Raw genomic sequence first — 21,655 nt, 5'->3', positions numbered from 1 at the left:
TGTTTATTAACTGAAAAGTTCCTCTGGAGACTTGTGCCCCACAAAGAAAAAATTGAGATTCTTTCTATTCCCCAGGAAAATATAATTATATTGATTTTGTAGCACTTTACTCGATTAAGGATAATTAAAAAAAGAAGGTTTGAGACTTTTCATTTTGAGAGGAAATCACAACTAAAATTCAGTCAGGGAACAGTTAAGAAAAATGATTCAAATTTGAGTTGCATATGAAAAATCGATTATAATAATCTTGCCTGAACATGTTTTCCCATTTCCAGCAAATCCTCTGCGACAATGACATTCGTAGGAGCCAATAGTGTTATTGCAGGTAGCGTTTGAGTGACATTTGTGAGTTCCCAGGGAACACTCGTCAACATCTGAAATAAACCATCTTGTCAGGAGAATAGTCGATGACCACTTACATTGTTTGATATAATTTATCTTCATGCATTGCATTAAATTGCATTTAAGAAATTTATCCGTCAAAAGAATGCTGGTACACTCGACTTCATAAGAGAGAACAATGTCGTACCAGATTCCTTACAGCTAGAAGTGCTTATATCGATGAGTTTGTCTACTTGGTTCGAGCCTCTAGCTATATAAAAAAGTCGATTAAAATAATCTTGCCTGAACATGTTGTCCCATTTCCAGCAAATCCTCTGCGACAGTGACATTCGTAGGAGCCAATAGTGTTATTGCAGGTGGCATTTGAGTGACATTTGTGAGTTCCCAGGGAACACTCGTCAACCTCTGAAATAAACGTAATTATAAAAAATCAACGTAAGCATAGTTGAACACCACTTTCATTGTTTAACATAACTTCATGCATTGCATTGCATTTAAGAAATTATCCGTCAAAAGAATGCTGGTACACTCGACTTCATACGAGAGAACAATGTCGTACCAGATTGCTCACCTCTTGCAATGCTTATATCCATAACTCTGTCTACTTGGTTCTAATTTTTAGCTATATAAAAAAGTCGATTAAAATAATCTTGCCTGAACATGTTATCCCATTTCCTAAAAATCCTCCGCGACAGTGACATTCGTAGGAGCCAATAGTGTTATTGCAGGTGGCGTTTGAGTGACATTTGTGAGTTCCCAGGGAACACTCATCATCGTCTGAAATGAACGATAAAGAGTTCATAAACTATAATTATAATATGATATAAATTCTTGCGTTAAAAATTGATCTGACGCCTATAAAATTTATGGCTGATACAGGTATAACATGTTAGTAAATAGTAATTTTATTATAATGTAAGATAATTAATCTTGCCTGAACATGTTTTCCCATTTCCAGCAAATCCTCTCCGACAGTTACATTCGTAGGAGCCAAAAGTGTTATTGCAGGTTGCATTTGAGTGACATTTGTGAGTTCCCAGGGAACACTCGTCAACGTCTGAAATAAACTATCTTGTCAGGAGCCTGTTCGAAAACCACTTACATTGTTTAATATATCTTCATGAATTGCATTGCATTTAAGAAATTATCCGTCAAAAGAATTCTGGTACACTCGACTTCATAAGAGAGAACAATGTCGTACGAGATTCCTTACAGCTAGAAGTGCTTATATCGATAACTCTGTCTACTTGGTTCGAACCCCTAGCTATACAAAGTCGATTAAAATAATTTTACCTGAACATGTTATCCCATTTCCAACAAATCCTCCGCGACAGCGACATTCGTAGGAGCCAATAGTGTTATTGCAGGTTGCATTTGAGTGACATTTGTGAGTTCTCAGGAAACACTCGTCAACGTCTGAAATAAACAATCTTGTTAGGAGCCTCGTCGAAGACCACTTACATTTTGTTTAATATATCTTCATGAATTGCATTGCATTGCATTTATGAAATTATCCGTCAAGAGAATTCTGGTACACTCGACTTCCTATAACGGAACAATGTCGTACCAGATTCCTTACAGCTAGAAAACTTAGTGCTTATATCGATAACTTTGCATGTCTACTTGGTTCGAACTTCTTGCAATATAAAAAGTCATTAAAATAATCTTGCCTGAACATGTTTTCCCATTTCCAGCAAATCCTGAGCGACAGTGACATTCGTAGGAGCCAATAGTGTTATTGCAGGTTGCGTTTGAGTGACATTTGTAAGCTCCCAGGGAACACTCGTCAACATCTGAAATGAACGATAAAAAGTTCATAAACCATAATTATAATATGATAGAAATTCTTGCGTTAAAAATGGATGGCTGACGCCTACAAAATGTATAGCTGATACAAGTATAACATGTTAGTAAAATTAATATAATGTAAAATAATTAATTTTGCCTGAACATGTTTTCCCATTTCCTAAAAATCCACTGCGACAGTGACATTCGTAGGAGCCAATAGTGTTATTGCAGGTGGCATTTGAGTGACATTTGTGAGATCCCAGGGAACACTCGTCAACATCTGAAATAAACGATCTTGTCAGGAGCCTAGTCGAAGACCACTTACATTGTTTAATATAACTTCACGCATTGCATTGCATTGCATTGCACTGCATTGCATTTAAGAAATTATCCGTCAAAAGAATGCTGGTACAATCGACTTCATAAGAGAGAACAATTTCGTACCAGATTCCTTAGAACTAGAAGTGCTTATATAGATAACTTTGTCTACTTGGTTTGAACCTCTAGCTATATTAAAAAGTCGATTAAAATAATCTTGCCTAAGCATGTTTTCCCATTTCCAGCAAATCCTCCGTGACAGTGACATTCGTAGGAGCCAATGGTGTTATTGCAGGTTGCGTTTGAGTGACATTTGTGAGTTCCCAGGGAACACTCGTCAACGTCTGAAATAAATGTGTGTATCATTTCCACTCAAAATTAGGACACAGAGCCTTAATTCAGTGATTCAGTCGCCTACTTGCAGGAATTACGATTCTTAATCCACACCAACTCCACCCGTTCTTCTGAGCTGATGCAGAAGCATTGCAGATTGCACCGGGGTCGCAAAGGCGTATAGCTTAATTCGATTCCTGGCAGAATACCGATATTTAACACACTTTCCTCAACTCATCCTGGCTTTAATTGAATGAATCCCACTCGAAATTAAGACAATGTAATTTTCACTATAATACGATCTCTCAAGCATGAAAAAATTTTTTTTGATATTATTTTTGAAGTTAGACTACTGGTCTCACAATTTTTCAAGCAACTTCTTGACCGGCTGGATCAGCATTTCTACTTCGCTAGCGAATAGCCATGGTTTTTGCTAAGGGTTAGGGTTCGAGTCGCTACCCCAAACAAAAACTTCATTAAACTGAGAGGTCCCGCTCGAGGTTCATTGATACGTATTGCATTGATGTGGCGCATATATTGACAGAAGATTTAAACATTCTCATTGCATAATATTATAATAGTTAATAAAATAATTTAGTTAATATTGAAAATCTCGTCGTTTTGTGCCGAATGATATTCCAAAAGTTCCAAAATTTAAAATTATGATGTTTTTGATAAATATAAAGCAAATTACCTGATTTCCTGATAAGATTTTCTTCTTCAACCGCCTTCTTCGCCTACACAAAATTGATTACAAAAAAATACTGAAATTATTAAAAAATTGATTTTATTCTTTATACATTAGTAAATATATTAGTATAAGTTACAGTATCATATCGAGTGCAATTACGGATTAACAAGCACGAGTGAGTATTTTAAGGCTTCAAAACAGCGCGAGTCCGAAGAACGAGTGGTATTAATAGTCTTTAAAGACTCACGACTCTATGTTTATCCCGTAATTACACGAGAAATTATACTATTATATATTAATAATATTCAAGGAAATCTTCGAGACACTAAATTAAAGCGATGGTGTAAAAGCCTTTCATAGCCCAATATGACTTTGGAAAACGACGTATAAAGCTCACATATAAATAAACTGCATCCCTCTTCACACAGCAAATACAGAAATATTATGAACAATTACAAAACATTTCAAAGCTTTATATAGAGCGTAAAACCGTTTTCGCTTTCGTTTCTTGAAGAACAACTCTTTTTGTTTTTGATAAATGTTTCATGATGATTTTCATTGCATCTGTTATTATTTTTCCCATTTTATTTCGTGAAGTTTTTAAAAACAATTTTATAAAAAAATAGGAATTTCTTACTCAGCTAATGAGAAAGTTGCTGATGAATGGTTTCCACTCATTTATATTTTGCACATGCGCAGACCTAACAAAACCATCCAATGATAATGACCTTTTTGACTCCGCTATGTTCAGTCACAATATCCGGGGGATAAGAGAGATTTTATAAAGAGTGGTCCTAAAATCACAGTTATAGAGAAAACATATTACTACAATTTATTAATAACAATATTTTCTTGTGTAATGAGAACAGAAAGTTGTGCGTTGATTGAACTTTTTCTACAGATTTAATATTTTGTTCATTGTAAGCGGGTCCTCGATATGGTTATCTTTGCCAGAAGTGAGTGTGAAGGGTCATTAACCATGCATTAATTGTACATAAAATAATCAGCAAAGCGAGGAAAACTTCAGTAAATCACTCCTGCTATCTTTGACGTTATTGCTTAAAAATATCTGATCACAAAAGACGCAAAGGCCTCGAAATTTGGGGCGGCGGAGAAATGATTTAATTAAGCGAACCAAATTGACCGACCAATATACCTTGCTTACAGTATACGGATTTCTGAAATTCGTACATCGACTTGCACTAAGGATTGCTTGATTCAGGCAATCAAGTCTTGTTCGCAGAACAAAAAAAACTGCCAAAACCATGGTTAATTTAAAGTAAGTTAAATTGTGCCGAAAGTTACAAGTTTCAAAAAGTTCAAATTTCTTCGGGACAGGTTTTTGACGTTCTTCAAACGAAATCGTAAACAAATTTTGAACAACACCTTTTTGCAGGTCCAGTGACGATTTATTATTAATTTATTTCTATGTAGTCTATATTTTGCCTATGTTTATCATCGGTATGAAGAAACTATCAACGTTTGAAAATTGAAATGATTGTGTTTCGCAGTATGAAAACAGTTAAATATCACTGACTTTGTTTGAAGGATGTTGTTTACAATGTTTTCTGTGGGTTGGGTACCAGTGCTATTAATTTGCATGCTACCACAGCTGTGTAAATAATAATAATTTAGGTTCTCAGTTATTATTATCTTTAGCTTCATGTTGAACGGATTTGTAGTGCCGAGTCACGCCAATGTTTTGCGCACAATTTGTGGTTTCTGGTAGGCGGGCAAGGAAATGCCTGAAACTGACGAAACTGACGATTTAGAGATAAAATTCTGTTGGGAAATAGACTTGATCGCCTAGTGTGTAACACTGTCTAAAAATATTTTGCTAATCTTAATTGTTTTTCTGCCTCGCCTTTACCACCAGCTGAACTATAAAATGGCTTGTAATTTTTTGTAATAATTTAGCCCCACTAAACATTTCAAAGAGCACGTCTCTGTAGAACGGTATTGACGAATTTCTATGTAATGAATAAAAATTCATATAATCAAAAGATATTAGCGTCCTGAGTATTTACAGCAACCGCTGGATTCAACTTCAAGTCCCTAAATACTCACGTTAAAGTTCTGTGGGTACGGAGGTGACATTAGTATTGGGTTTGAACATATGGTATAGCGTACGAACATACGTATATAGTTAATATAATTATTTTTTGTATAGTTTTTAAACTGCTGTCGAACGGACGAGATATAGCCCGTAGGCGTTTAGAAACTCTGCGCATGCTGGTTCTTGTCTACTACACTTTGTCTTGTTTATGGATTTTCATAATAATTCACTGATATACGACATCCAAATAATATTACAGTACGCGCTTTCTGATTGGTCAAGAAGTGTGTTTCTATAACTGTATAGAAACTCAGGAACTTTCCTGCCGAACTTGACAATTGTATAAAATCTTTTTAATGAGTTATATGATAAATAAAGTAGAAAACATTTATTACCGTACTCGTGTTTCTATATATTTATAGAAACACTAGGAAAAACTCGTCCTATAGACCAATTGCAAAACTTCGTAACCGCGCCTTCGCGGAGCATGGAAACGAGGTTTATTATGCAAAAAAACAGTATTTTGTATTATTTGCAGTACAAAACTATTCGCCGAGTTAAATGCCGTTTTTCGCCTTTGTTTTACGTATTTTTCGATACCTTTCAGCTTGGTTTCATCGTTGTTATCATAGTTTTCAGGTTTGAAAGTTTTGCCTTTCAATTGAGGCGTTTTTGTGATGTTTTCATTAATCTTTTCGGCGCTTTCGTCTGGGAAAATGGAAAAGGCCGACACAAACTCAGGTAAAAATTTAGTTTTTTCCAAACCATCTCGTCTTAAGTTTTGAAATGTATTTAATATTTCTTCCTCTTATTTGTGCAAAGTTTGGCAATATATATTTGGTGCAAAATCTATGTTTTTGTGACAAAAATGATTGAAAAGTGACAGTCAGATTATATAATTTTCACACCTGATGACTGAAATAGTCTCATTTGTTCCAATTTATTCACAAATATCCCAGAGTTTTTTATTTTCATACCACAGTAATATTGTAAAAATGGTCAAAAGTAACTGTATATAGAAACACGGATTATTTCTTCTATATTTTCTTAAATATCATTTAATTTATCAATCTTACTGCTTCAACATTTCTCATCAATATCATCAATATCCAATATCCGGTCAGTTTCGTTTCTTCTTTCTTTCTAGTAACGTTGGTCAGTTGGCAATTCTCAACATTTTTTGTTGTTCTGTAGTTGAATCCAACACATTTGTCTTCGTCTTTGCAGTGAGTGTGACATCCCAACATGACAACTGAAGATGTAACATTGTGTCTTGATATTATTTCATCCGCAGGCAATGATGGACCTGCTAAAAATTTCAACAAAATTCTTCAAAGACAAATATTTTAATGTCCAAATGTCAACTAAAATTATGTGTTTTATTCTGGACTGATTTCACCATATGAAACGTTTTAATGGTGTTTGAATGGTTAATTTTTTCTCTAACTTTTTTCCACAATACTCACCTTTTATGATTGTGTCGTAATTCGTCGGGGAACATTGGTTTGCTGAAATGTTTCCAATAGCAAGCAACAGCAAGCTCAAGCTGGCCGCAACAAACATCGTTTAAATCGTTTCTTGTCTGACTCGGTAATTCTGGAAGATATTTTTCATACGAGTTATGACCAAGAAAAGACCAATAGAAAATGATCGTGAGATATGATGTTGCCTGTGTTTCGTGAAAATTTGAAAATTCAATTAAGTTGATATAGCCACGTAATCGACATACACGCGCTTCAATGAGATGCATTTTAGCCTTTGACAGTTATCATGACAAAGATTACATGGGTTAGCTTCAACACTTTGTTTTGAACGTTTCCTTACAATATACGGTAATAAAAAATAATTTCATTTATTTCACTTGTTTCAAAAAATTCTGTATCAACGTCCATAAATATTTCAAAGTTTTACACTGACATGTTTTATGGTAAAGCTAGATCGAGATGTGTGTTAATGTTATTATTAAACAAAAGCGCGCCATAACACACATATTTAACCGGCGCTGCAATAGCCAGATATTTTTCGAGTGTCAGTTTAGCCAAGATGGAGATTAATTGTGCGACATGATTGAGCAAAGCTCGTGACTGACGATCATTCTCGTGAGCACGTAGTTTGCTTAATTGTTACAGTTTGTTTATTTTTCCCACATGGCGCTAGCGAACTTTGATCTCTTATTTCACAAACTAAATTTTTAAACGACGTGATCATGAAATAATCTAAAACTATGAAGAATATTCAATGCGTCATCTAAAATAGCTTCAATTTTAAAGGGCTTGGGGAAAAGCGCTTCTGATTGTCACGTTCAAGCTCATAGACTCAGCTTTAAGTAATTTTTTTAATCATAGATCAGTCGAATGCTATACTGTTCAACTAGCGTGTGTTGGTTGGTCAAGTTGATGTCTTAGAGGCTAGCTATACTTTCTTGGCACGTAGCGTGTGTACATAACTTTGGTTATAAGATATATTGGAAATTATTTCAGGACTTTGAACGATTGGTTTGCTTAGAACAGTAGCAATGAAAATACTCATATGCATACCATCAAATGAATTATTCTTATTCTTATTATAAACACTCAACAACAATTATGTAAGTGCGAGCTGCATAATAAGCATCAACGTCTCTTACTTGGCAGTTTATGAACAGTCGTATAGCGCCGAGGATTAAATATAATGCGGTAAAGGAGAATGTTGTCTCTAAAGCAAAGTTCTCAAACGGTTTATAAATCAACGTGGATACGCTCTAATAATATAAAATGCATAATCTACCTTTCCATAGATCACTCTGAAAAATGACATTCATCATAGAATTAGCAACAATGAAAGGTTTGACTTTAGAAACTTCATAGTTTCCCCCGAGAAACGTGTACATATCACAAGTGAAAAAAAATCGAGTTCGTAGTAATCTTGCATTCAGTTTTCAATAATAACTTGTTCGGTTTTGGGTTAATTAAAAAAGCGAAAAAAGTAGTTAAATAAAGCTAAATAGTTACATAAGTTATTGCATGTTACGAAGTGCTTTCCGCTTTATTTTAACTTCGACTTGAGATTAACTGGCGCGAATAACTTTTTTACCGGACATCATTTTCCGTTAAGGTAAACGGTAAAGTCTGGTAATTGAATATTATAAGTACGTCTGGAGGGGGCTTTGCAAAAAAGGTAATGTTGAGAAAGGGAAATTCAAATCAGCGGTAAAACTTCAAGGGTTGTAAACTTTAAAAAAAGTTTTCGTTCGTTTTCAAAATCAACCCCAAACAGCATTTTTTGATTGGGCAAAAAGAAATATTCCTCATACAATCTTTTGTTGAAACTGAATGTTATATCCCCGATGATGTAGCAAAATGTCCTGTGATTAAGCTAGTAACAAATTATGTAGTACACAATATTTACGTTGCTATGGCAACAATTGCTGAACGTGATGACTGATAATTGGTCTCATATAATTATATGGACAAACGTTTAAACTGTATAAGCTCGCATTCAAATATTCATTGCGAGCAAATCCACAAATCTCTATCGCTATTCTTTTCTTTCTCCTCGCACGAAATAAATAAAATATAATTGTTTGGTTCTTTGTCCCGCTTGTGTTTACATTTCGAGTGAGTTGTATTCATCATGACAACTTCGTGAAAATTTTAACTGCATAAGTCAAAATTTAAAATTTGATAGCGTTCTAATCAAAAGAGTATTTAAAACAAAATCTCTTTGTGTCTTAATTGAAGATAATCTAACCTGGAGTTACCATATCGACAAACAACTAAAAAAGTTGCTTCTGTTATCGGCGTTATTAAGCGTTTGAGGTCTGTTGTTTCATCAAAAACACTATAATTTATATATCAAGCTCTAATACAACCTCACTTTGACTATTGTAACGTCGTATGTGGGAACTGTGGAAAGACCTTAGCCAATCAACTCCAAAAACTACAAAACCGAGCAGCTCGAGTATTAACCCTTTCAAACTTTCACGCCGATGCAGGACATATAATGGAAATTTTAGGATGGGACAATCTAAATACGCAACGCCAAATTCAGAAAGCGTTGATGGTTTATAAGTCTACACACGGTCTCACTCCTGAATATTTACATTCCAAATTTATAAATCGTAACGATGTAATTAAATATTCACTAAGACTGAGACTCTGTGAACAAGCTTGCTGTTCCAATACCCCGCACAAATTATCTTAAAAACATGTACAGTTTTAGTTATAGTGGCGCGATCTTGTGGAACAGCCTATACTTAGTAATATCAGACAAGCAGAATCCCTAAATGAATTTCAAAATTGTTGAAACGTTACTTTCGATAAACACGGCATTCATGGAAAACAGGTTCATTTGTATTTGTATTATATATGTTAGTGTTTATATATTTATAGTTTAATTGCATGTAGCTATAATTTGTAACCCTGATGAATCCACCGTGGATAAATAAAGTTCAGTTCCGTTCAGTTTAGTTCATGCAGTTCAGTAACGGCCATTTAAGAACGAGCCTTGGGATGAGAGATTGACCACAAGGAATTACATCCAATAGGAGTGCTTCCCCCAAACCCCTTCTCCCACAAAAAAATTACGCGTGTGTATGTGTATTGTTTTGCGCAGAAAACCCACTTGTTAGTAATCCTTCGATCATTAAGGGCATCTATAACCTATAAACTCCCAAATCAACAAAAAATTTTGGTCACATGGGAATAAATTTTAATGTTTAAAATGACTTACCACAACTCTGGTTATAAGAATATTGAAATTATTTGAGGACTTTGAACAGTTGGTTTGACTAGAACAGCAGCAAAATACTGACATGCATGTTAGCAAATAAATTATTCTTATTCTTATTATAAACACTCAAAAGCAAATAAATTATTCAAGTGCAAGCTGCATAATAAGCATCAACGTCTCTTATTTGGCAGTTTATGAACAGTCGTATAGCGCTGAGCATTAAATATAATGCGGTTAGGAAGAATGTTGTCTCTAAAGCAAAGTTCTGAAAAGGATAGTTTTTACGGTTTATAAATCAACGAGGATACGCTCTATTATACTAAAATGCATAATCGACCTTTCCATAGATCACTCTGAAAAATGACATTCATCATAAAATAGCAACAATGAAAGGTTTGACTTTAGAAACTTCATAGTTTCCCCCGAGAAACGTGTACATATAACGCGTGAAAAAACATCGAGTTCGTAGTAAACTTGCATTCAGTTTTCGATAATAACTTGTTCGGTTTTGAGTTAATTAAAAAAGCGAAAAAAGTAGTTAAATAAAGCTAAATAGTGATATAAGTTATTGCATGTTAGGAAGTGCTTTCCGCTTAATTCTAACTTCGACTTGAGATTAACTGGTGCGAATAACTTTTTTTACAGGTCATCATTTTCCGTTAACGTAAACGGTAAAGTCTGCGTAATTGAATATTATAAGTACGTCTGGAGGGGGCTTTGCAAAAAAGGTAAACTTTAAGAAAATTGTTCTCAAAATCAACTCCAAACAGCATTTTTCGATTAGGTAAAAAGAAATATTCCTCGTACAATCTTTTTTGAGACTGAATGTTATATCCCCGATGATGTAGCAAAATGTCCTTTGATTAAGCCATGCAGCAACAAATTATGTAGTACACAATATTTACGTTGTTATGCATGGCAACAATTGCTGAACGTGATGACTGATTATTGGTCTCATATATATGGTCAAACGTTTAAACTGTATAAGCTTGCATTCAAATATTCATTGCGAGCAAATCCACAAAAAGTGGTTTTAGAACGTTATCTCTATTCTTTTCTATCTCCTCGCACAAAATAAATAAAATATTAATTGTTTGGTTCTTTGTCCCGTTTGCGTTTACATTTCGAGTGAGTTGTATTCATCATGACAACTGCGTGAAAATTTAAATTGTATCAGTCAAAATTTAAAATTTAATAGTGTTCCAATCAAAACAGTCTTTAAACAAAATCTCTTGATGTCTTAATTAATGAGAACCTAACCTTGAGTTACCATATCGACAAAATAACTAAAAAAGTAGCTTCTGGTATCGGCGTTATTAAGCGTTTGAGGTCTGTTGTTTCATCAGAAACATTATAATTTATCTATCAAGCTCTAATACAACCTCACTTTGACTATTGTGACGTCGTATAAGGGGGAACTGTGGAAAGACCTTAGCTAATCAACTCCAGAAACTACAAAACCGAGCAGCTCGAGTATTAACCCTTTCAAACTTTGACGCGGATGCAGGACATATAATGGAAATTTTAGGATGGGACAATCTAAATACGCAACGCCAAATTCAGAAAGCGTTGATGGTTTATAAGTCTACACACGGTCTCACTCCTGAATATTTACATTCCAAATTTATAAATCGTAACGATGTAACTAACTGTTCACTCAGACTGTGACTCTGTGAACAAGTTTGCTGTTCCAATACCCCGCACCATTTATCTTATTAACAACTTTAGTTATAGTGGCGCGTTCTTGTGGAACAGCCTACCTACTAATATCAGACAAGCAGAATCCCTAAATGAATTTCAAAATTGTTGAAACGTTATATTCGATAAACACGGCATTCATGGAAAACATGCAGGTTCATTTGTATTTGTATTATATATTTTAGGGTGTATATATTTATAGTTTAATTGCATGTAGCTACAATTTGTAACCCTGATGAATCCACCGTGGATAAATAAAGTTCAGTTCAGTTCAGTCATTCAATGCCAATGGGATGCATTTTAGCCTTTGACAGTTATGTCAAAGTTTGGGTTATCTTCAACACTTTATTTTGAATGTTTCTTTACAATATACGGCAATAAAAAAGAATTTCATTCATTTCACTTTTCTCAAGTGCAGTATGTGAACAAATATTTAAACTCTGACACTGGCAGCTGCTCATAAGTAAATATTACTGTTCCTTGCAAAGATGCCCTGTTAATGCAAAGATGCATGTGTGTTAATTTATATATTATTTAACAAAAGCACGTCATAACACATAAATTATAGTGATAAAAATAATACTTGTTTTATTTTATAATTAGCAATACATGAAATGCCGCACCCCTCGCCATTTTAAACCAAGAAAATAATATCCTGGGCCTGGATTAGCTATAACTATAAGTTTATATATTATGGAATGACTGAATGGCAAAGCGTCGATAGTCAATAATTTTATCATTTCGTACAAAATATAGTCACAACATTGAAGGTGATATCACTCGTTTTCTACAGGCGTTTATAGACCCTACCAGCTTAGGTAACTGTTAAAATTTCAACAAAATCTTCAAGTACAGACATAGGCAGCCCAGACTTTGACTGCGCGTGTGATACTTGCGCGTATGCTTAAAACATTACAGTTATAGTTTCGTAAATTTAAAAATTAATTATCCGCGAAATTACCGGAAGAAATGCCACAAAATCTACAAACTAATAATCCCGATGCTTGCACAAGATTAGCCTGGAGTTTCCACGTTTTTAAACAACATCGAAAGACGTGAAATTATAGCGAAATAAAACAGGAATTCATACGAAATTTTGAGGAAACTATCCGCGGGTCACTTCGCCTAAGGAAACCTCATCTTTTTTGAAATATTAGCAAACGATTATTCGCGGTTGTGCGGGTAACCCATTGATCGACGCCGGTCTAGTCCAGCATGGATTAGGTGCATGGAGAAGATATACCAAGGCCTGGGTTAGTAGTCGACTTCGCGGACAGTGCTAATTGTTTAACATTAAGTTGGTCACTAATCTCTCATCTCTGAAAGCAAGGAATTAAGTAGCCTGCGAATAACAGAATCTATTTATACGCTTATTCCACGCAGTGGGGGGAAACCCAATAAATAGATCTATTTATCGCGTTTCCCTCCCCCAGCGTGGAATAAGCGTATGAATATATTCCGTTATTCCCAGGCTAGGAATTAAGGGAAAACCCTCCCACAGCTTAGCTATATCTAGGAATTAAGACTTGTTGGTTTGAAATCATCTTGAATAGAAGTTGGTGGCGTTGAATGGTTTCGGAATTGGTATTACAACATATCGTTTAGGTTGCTTTGGAAAAATCCATGTAGAAGTATTAACATATAGATAACATTGAACCGTTGTCTTTAGCTATTTTATCATTACAACTGTGTGAAAATTTAAACTGTATAACTCAGCCATTCAATGGGCTGCATTTTAGCCTTTGACAGTTTTGTCAAAGTTGGGTTATCTTCAAGACTTCATTTTGAATGTTTCAGGTGGATGTCTCAGAGGCTAGCTACCTCTTTCATGGTATGTAGCGTGTGCACATGCATGACATCATGGGAGTCCTATATGGGAGAATATAAACCCCAGGAAAACGATTTAACGGCCATTTAAGAACGAGTCTTTGGGATGGGAGATTGACAACAAGGAATTACATCCAATAGGAGTGCTTCCCCCAAACCCCTTCTCCCACAAAAAAAAATTACGCATGTGTATACGTATTGTTTTGCGCAGAAATCCCGCATGTTAGTAATCCTTCGATCATTAGGGCGTCTATAAGCTACAGACTCCCAAATCAACAAAAAATTTTGGTCACATGGGAATAAATTTTAATGTTAAAAATGACTTACCACAACTCTGGTTATAAGATATATTGGATTTTATCTCAGGACTTTGAACAGTTGGTTTGCCTAGAACAGCAGCAAAATACTGATATGCATGCTAGCAAATAAATTATTCTTATTCTTATTATAAACACTCAACAGCAAATAAATTATTCAAGTGCAAACTGCATAATAAGTATCAACGTCTCTTATTTGGCAGTTTATGAACAGTCGTATAGCGCCGAGCATTAAATATAATGCGGTTAGGGAGAATGTTGTCTCTAAAGCAAAGTTCTCAAACGGATAGTTTTTACGGTTTATAAATCAACGAGGATACGCTCTATTATACTAAAATGAATAATCTACCTTTCCTGAGATCACTCTGAAAATTTCAATGACATTCATAATAAAATAGCAAAAATGAAAGGTTTGACTTTAGAAACTTCACAGTTTCCCCCGAGAAACGTGTACATATCACGCGTGAAAAAAAATCGAGTTCGTAGTAATCTTGTGCATTCAGTTTCGATAAAAACTTGTTCGGTTTTGAGTTGATAAAAAAAGCGAGAAAAGTAGTTAAATAAAACTAAATAGTTACATAAGTTATTGCATGTTAGGAAGTGCTTTCCGCTTTATTTTAACTTCGACTTGAGATTAACTGGCGCGAATAACTTTTTTTACCGGACATCGTTTTCCGTTAACGTAAACGGTAAAGTCTGCGTAATTGAATATTATAACTACGTCTGGAGGGGGCTTTGCAAAAAAGGTAAACTTTAAGAAAATTGTTTTCAAAATCAACTCCAAACAGCATTTTTCGATTAGGTAAAAAGAAATATTCCTCGTACAATCTTTTTTTGAAACTGAATGTTATATCCCCGATGATGTAGCAAAATGTCCTTTGATTAAGCCATGCAACAAATTATGTAGTACACAATATTTACGTTGTTTTGGCAACAATTGCTGAACGTGATTACTGATTATTGGTCTCATATAATGCATGGTCAAACGTTTAAACTGTATAAGCTCGCATTCAAATATTCATTGCGAGCAAATCCACAAAAAGTAGTTTTTGGACGTTATCTTCTTTGTCCCGCTTGTGTTTACATTTCGAGTTGGTTGTATTCATCATGACAACTGCGTAAAAATTTAAATTGCATCACTCAAAATTTAAAATTTAATAGCGTTCTAATCAAAAGAGTCTTTAAAACAAAATCTCTTGATGTCTTAATTAATGAGAACCTAACCTGGAGTTACCATATCGACAAAACAACTAAAAAAGTAGCATCTGGTATCGCCGTTATTAAGCGTTTGAGGTCTGTTGTTTCATCAAAAACATTATAATTTATCTATCAAGCTCTAATACAACCTCACTTTGACTATTGTAACGTCGTATAGGGGACGTCTGGAAAGACCTTAGTCAATCAACTCCAGAAACTACAAAACCGAGCAGCTCGAGTATTAACCTTTTCAAACTTTGACGCCGATGCAGGACATATTTATAATTATTATAATTATAATTATTATATATATAATGGAAATTTTAGGATGGGACAATCTAAATACGCAACGCTAAATTCAGAAAGCGTTGATGGTTTATAAGTCTACACACGGTCTCACTCCTGAATGTCTACATTCCAAATTTATAAATCATAACGATGTAACTAAATATTCACTCAGAGACTCTGTGAACAAACTTGCTGTTCCATTACCCCGCACCAATTATCTGAAAAACTGCTTTAGTTATAGTGGTGCGGTCTTGTGGAACAGCCTACCTACTAATATCAGACAAGCAGAATGTAAATGAATTAAAAATTGTTGAAACGTTATATTCGATAAACACGGCATTCGTGGAAAACATGTTCATTTGTATTTGTATTATATATTTTAGTGTGTATATAACTATAGTTTATATGCATGTAGCTACAATTTGTAACCCTGATGAATTCACCGTGGATAATTAAAGTTCAGTTCAGTTCAGTCAGCCATTCAATGGGATGTAATTTAGCCTTTGACAGTCTTGTCAAAGATGGGTTATCTTCAACACTTTATTTTGAATTTTTCTTGACACTATAGCTACGGCAATAAAAAATAATTTCATTCATTTCACTTGTCTCAAGTGCTGTATGTGAACAAATATTTAAACTCTGACATTGGCAGCTGCTCATAAATAAATACTACTATTCCTTTTTAGCAAAAAACGTGTTATTGCAAAGATGTGTGTTAATTTATATATTATTTAACAAAAGCACGTCAAAACACATAAATTATATTGATAAAAATATTACTTGTTTTATTTTATGACTAGCAATACATGAAATACAGCACCCCTCGCTATTTTCAACTATAAAAATAATCTCCTGGGCCTAGATTAGCTATAACTATAAGTTTATATTATGGAATGACTCAATGGCAAAGCGTCGATAGCAATTATTTTCATCATTTCGTACAAAATATAGTCACAACATTGGAGGTGATATCACTCGTTTTCTGCAGGCGTTTAAAGACCCTACCAGCTTAGGTAACTGTTAAAATTTCAACAAAATCTTCAAGTACAGACATAGGCAGCCCAGACTTTGACTGCGCGTGTGATACTTGCGCGTATGCTTAAAACATTACAGTTATAGTTTCGTAAATGTAGAAATTAATTATCCGCGAAATTACCGGTAGAAATGCCACAAAATCTACAGCCTAATAATCACAGATGCTTGCACAACATTAGCCTGAAGTTTCCACGTTTTTAAACAACATCGAAAGACATTAAATTAGCGAAATAAAATAGGAATTTATACGAAATTTTGAGGGAACTATCCGTGGGTCACTTCACCTGAGGAAACCTCATCTTTTTTATAATATTAGCAAACGATTATTGGCGGTCGTGCGGGTAAACCATTGATCGACGCCGGTTTAGTCTAGCATGGATTAGGTGCATGGAGAAGATATACCAAGGCCTGGGTTAGTAGTCAACTTCATGCACAAAGCTAATTGTTTAACATCAAGTTGGTCACTAATCTCCCATCCCTGAAAGCAAGGAATTAAGTAGCGAGCGAATAACAGAATCTATTTATACGCTTATTCCACAATGGGGGGGAACGCAATAAATAGATCTATTTATCGCATTTCCCCCCTATACCCCACCGTGGAATAAGCGTATAAATATATTTCGTTATTCGCAGGCTAGGAATTAAGGGAAAACCCTCCCACAGCTTAGCTATATCTGTGAAGTAAGACTTGTTGGTTTGAAATGATCTTCAATAGAAGTTAGTGGCGTTGAATGGTTTCGGAATTGGTATTACAACTTATCGTTTAGGTTGCTTTGGAAAAATTCATGTACAAGTATGCACAAATAGATAACATTGAACCGTTATCTTTAGCTATTTTCATCATTACAACTAGGTGAAAATTTAAATTGTGTAACTCAGCCATTCAATGGGATGCATTTTAGCCTTTGACAGTTTTTGTCAAAGTTGGGTTATCTTGATCAACACTTTATTTTGAATGTTTCAGGTTGATGTCTTAGAGGCTAGCTACCTCTTTCATGGTATATAAAGCGTGTGCACATGACATCATGGGAGTCCTAATTGGGAGAATATAAACCACAGGACAACGATTTAACGGCCATTTAAGAATGTGTCTTTGGGATGAGAGATTGACCACAAGGAATTACATCCTGTAGGAGTGCTTCCCCCAAACCCCTTCTCCCACAAAAAAACGCGCGTTTGTATGTGTATTGTTTTGCGCTGAAAACCTGCTTGCTAGTAATCCTTCGTTCATTAAGGGCATCTATAACCTACAAACTCCCAAATCAACAAAAAAACTTTGGTCACATTTTGCGAAACAAAGTGAGTGGAAATAAATTTGAATGTGTAAAATGACTTACCACAACTCTGGTTATAAGATTATTGGAAATTATTTCAGGACTTTGAACAGTTGGTTTGCCTAGAACAGCAGGAAAATACTGATATGCATGCTAGCAAATTTATTATTCTTGTATTATTATAAACACTCAACAGCAAATAAATTATTCAAGTGCAAGCTGAATAATAAGCATCAACGTCTCTTATTTGACAGTTTGTGAACAGTCGTATAACGCCGAGCATTAAATATAATGCGGTTAGGGAGAATGTTGTCTCTAAAGCAAAGTTCTGAAAAGGATAGTTTTTACGGTTTATAAATCAACGAGGATACGCTCTATTATACTAAAATGCATAATCGACCTTTCCATAGATCACTCTGAAAAATGACATTCATCATAAAATAGCAACAATGAAAGGTTTGACTTTAGAAACTTCATAGTTTCCCGCGAGAAACGTGTACATATCACGCGTGGAAAAAAATGGAGTTCGTAGTAAACTTGCATTCAGTTTTCGATAATAACTTGTTCGGTTTTGAGTTAATTAAAAAAGCGAAAAAAGTAGTTAAATAAAGCTAAATAGTTATATAAGTTATTGCATGTTAGGAAGTGCTTTCCGCTTAATTCTAACTTCGACTTGAGATTAACTGGCGTGAATAACTTTTTTTACCGGACATCGTTTTCCGTTAACGTAAACGGTAAAGTCTGCGTAATTGAATATTATAAGTACGTCTGGAGGGGGCTTTGCTAAAAAGGTAAACTTTAAGAAAATTGTTCTCAAAATCAACTCCAAACAGCATTTTTCGATTAGGTAAAAAGAAATATTCCTCGTACAATCTTTTTTGAGACTGAATGTTATATCCCCGATGATGTAGCAAAATGTCCTTTGATTAAGCCATGCAGCAACAAATTATGTAGTACACAATATTTACGTTGTTATGCATGGCAACAATTGCTGAACGTGATGACTGATTATTGGTCTCATATATATGGTCAAACGTTTAAACTGTATAAGCTCGCATTCAAATATTCATTGCGAGCAAATCCACAAAAAGTGGTTTTAGAACGTTATCTCTATTCTTTTCTATCTCCTCGCACAAAATAAATAAAATATTAATTGTTTGGTTCTTTGTCCCGCTTGCGTTTACATTTCGAGTGAGTTGTATTCATCATGACAACTGCGTGAAAATTTAAATTGTATCAGTCAAAATTTAAAATTTAATAGTGTTCCAATCAAAACAGTCTTTAAACAAAATCTCTTGATGTCTTAATTAATGAGAACCTAACCTTGAGTTACCATATCGACAAAATAACTAAAAAAGTAGCTTCTGGTATCGGCATTATTAAGCGTTTGAGGTCTGTGGTTTCATCAGAAACATTATAATTTATCTATCAAGCTCTAATACATCCTCACTTTGACTATTGTGACGTCGTATGGGGGAACTGTGGAAAGACCTTAGCCAATGAACTCCAGAAACTACAAAACCGAGCAGCTTGAGTATTAACCTTTTCAAACTTTGACGCGGATGCAGGACATATAATGGAAATTTTAGGATGGGACAATCTAAATACGCAACGCCAAATTCAGAAAGCGTTGATGGTTTATAAATCTACACACGGTCTTACTCCTGAATATTTACATTCCAAATTTATAAACCGTAACGATATAATTAAATATTCATTCAGACTGAGGCTCTGTGAACAAGCTTGCTGTTCCAATACCCCGCACCATTTATCTTATTAACAACTTTAGTTATAGTGGCGCGGTCTTGTGGAACAACCTACCTACTAATATCAGACAAGCAGAATCCCTAAATGAATTTGAAAAACGTTATATTCGATAAAAACGGCATTCATGGAAAACAGGTTCATTTGTATTTGTATTATATATTTTAGTGTGTATATAATTATAGTTTAATTGCATGTAGCTACAATTTGTAACCCTGATGAATCCACCGTGGATAAATAAAGTTCAGTTCAGTTCAGTCAGCCATTCAATGGGATGCATTTTAACCTTTGACAGTTATGTCAAAGATTGGGTTATCTTGAACATTTTATTTTGAATTTTTCTTGACAATATACGGCAATAAAAATAATTTCATTCATTTCACTTGTCTCAAGTTCTGTATGTGAACAAATATTTAAACTCTGACACTGGCAGCTGCTCATAAATAAATATTACTGTAATGCAAAAATGCATGCATGTGTTTTAATTTATATATTATTTAACAAAGCACCTCAAAACACCTAAATTATATTGATAAAAATAATACTTGTTTTATTTTATGACTAGCAATACATGAAATGCAGCACCCCTCGCCATTTAAACCAAGAAAATAATATCCTGGGCCTAGATTAGCTATAACTATAAGTTTATATATTATGGAATGACTCAATGGCAAAGGGTCGATAGCATGCAAATATTTTCATCATTTGGTACAAAACATAGTCACAACATTGAAGATATCAATCGTTTGCTACCGGGATTTATAGACCCTACCAGCTTAGGTAATTGTCAAAATTTCAACAAAATCTTCAAGTACAGACATAGGCAGCCCAGACTTTGACTGCGCGTGTGATACTCTTGCGCTTGTTAAGGAAACCTCATATTTTTTAAAATATTAGCAAACGATTATTGGCGGTCGTGCGGGTAACCCATTGATCGACGCTGGTCTAGTCCAGCATGGATTAGGTGCATGGAGAAGATATACCAAGGCCTGGGTTAAGGCCCTGTTACATGGTGCAATTTTTTTGCAACTTCCAATTCAATTCTACTTCTAATATAAAAAATTATGTAAATTAATGAGGAGTCTTGCAGAGGAAAAGTGCATGAAGTGTAATAACCACAAAAGTTTCGTTGTTCCCAAATATACATCTCTGAAAATTAGAATTGATTGCAAGGTGCAAGAAAAATTGCACCGTGTAACAGGCCTTTTGTAGTCGACTTCTCTGTCACAGCTAATTGTTTAACATCAAGTTGGTCACTAATCTCTCATTTCTGAAAGCAAGGAATTAAGGGAAAACCCTCCCACAGGTTAGCTATATCTGCGAAGTAAGGCTTGTTGGTTTAATATCATCTTCAATGGAAGCGGTGGCGTTGCATGGTTTCGGAATTGGTATTACAACATATTGTTTAATTTGGTTGAGTTTGGAAAAATTCATATAGAAGTTTGAAAAATAGATAACATTGAACCGTTGTCTGTTCAGTTATTGGTACACGGTAAGACGTCATTTGTGATAAGAACAAAACAAAGTGGTGGCCACGAGCCGCCGGGGCGAGTATTTTTATGTCCCAGAAGATTTTCCATGACGGTAGAGAGCCACTTGACGTTTCTTAAGGCAGCGCTTAAGTTATGGCGTCATCAGACGAGCGGACTGTGGTTGATCTCAAGGGGAGAAAGCGATCTGTCATAAAGAATAGGATTTCTTTAAATTTCTTGAACTACATCTCGCTGTCAAAGATGTATAGGCTACCATATATTTCGATGCTCCCTTCGGTCAAATGTACACCATATTCCGGTTTATTATATGCATGGGGTATTTCCCTGAGAACTAAAACACTCGTAGAACTCATACGCCACTACATCTGGGGTACAGTGCGGATATTTTTCGCATGTCATGCACGTTGGGGGTGTCGAGAATCGTCATCGAACATTTTGCATTTCATTATCCAGTTACATTATGCAGTTCAGTGTTACCATAGTGATATCGAAGAACTTTAGAATCGAACACGAACGAACACGCT

General features: G+C 34.8%; 2 protein-coding genes and 1 pseudogene across 2 annotated transcripts in view; 1 reads left to right on the top strand and 2 right to left on the bottom strand.

Moving 5' to 3' along the window:
- Window positions 1–14,118, bottom strand: part of LOC114541976 (ryncolin-4-like) — an 86,562-nt gene extending 72,444 nt beyond the window's left edge. Inside the window, exon 1 of the mRNA XM_028561763.1 lies at window positions 14,091–14,118. The gene's annotated coding sequence lies outside the window, so the exon portion shown is untranslated. The remainder of the gene's footprint in view (window positions 1–14,090) is intronic.
- On the bottom strand, window positions 208–18,018 carry LOC114541969 (fibrillin-1-like). Its single transcript, XM_028561755.1, has 11 exons — window positions 17,938–18,018; window positions 6,995–7,124; window positions 6,605–6,837; window positions 3,476–3,518; window positions 2,670–2,792; window positions 2,288–2,410; window positions 2,013–2,135; window positions 1,277–1,399; window positions 997–1,119; window positions 625–747; window positions 208–374 (listed from the first exon to the last, which is right to left on the bottom strand). The coding sequence occupies exons 2-11, from the start codon at window positions 7,089–7,091 to the stop codon at window positions 208–210; spliced, it is 1,278 nt and encodes a 425-aa protein (XP_028417556.1). The 5' UTR covers window positions 7,092–7,124; window positions 17,938–18,018.
- On the top strand, window positions 14,082–15,864 carry LOC114541978 (annotated as a pseudogene).
- Window positions 18,019–21,655: the final 3,637 nt, after the last annotated feature.

Source organism: Dendronephthya gigantea, unplaced genomic scaffold, assembly GCF_004324835.1.
Source record: "Dendronephthya gigantea isolate DGI-Jeju-01 unplaced genomic scaffold, DenGig_1.0 000326F, whole genome shotgun sequence".
Classification (NCBI taxonomy): domain Eukaryota; kingdom Metazoa; phylum Cnidaria; class Anthozoa; order Malacalcyonacea; family Nephtheidae; genus Dendronephthya; species Dendronephthya gigantea.
The sequence above is the reverse complement of the archived record's forward strand: the minus strand, read 5'-3'. Positions and strand labels throughout refer to the sequence as shown.

Bases quoted from the DNA above. Each gene is read 5' to 3' on its own strand.
- LOC114541969 (XM_028561755.1), bottom strand. From the start codon at position 7,091: ATGTTTGTTGCGGCCAGCTTGAGCTTGCTGTTGCTTGCTATTGGAAAC. The intron at 6,838-6,994 runs GTGAGTATTGTG...TGAAATTTTTAG, and splicing joins TTACGACACAATCATAAAAG to CAGGTCCATCATTGCCTGCG. The intron at 2,411-2,669 runs GCAAGATTATTT...CGTTTATTTCAG, and splicing joins AAATGGGAAAACATGCTTAG to ATGTTGACGAGTGTTCCCTG.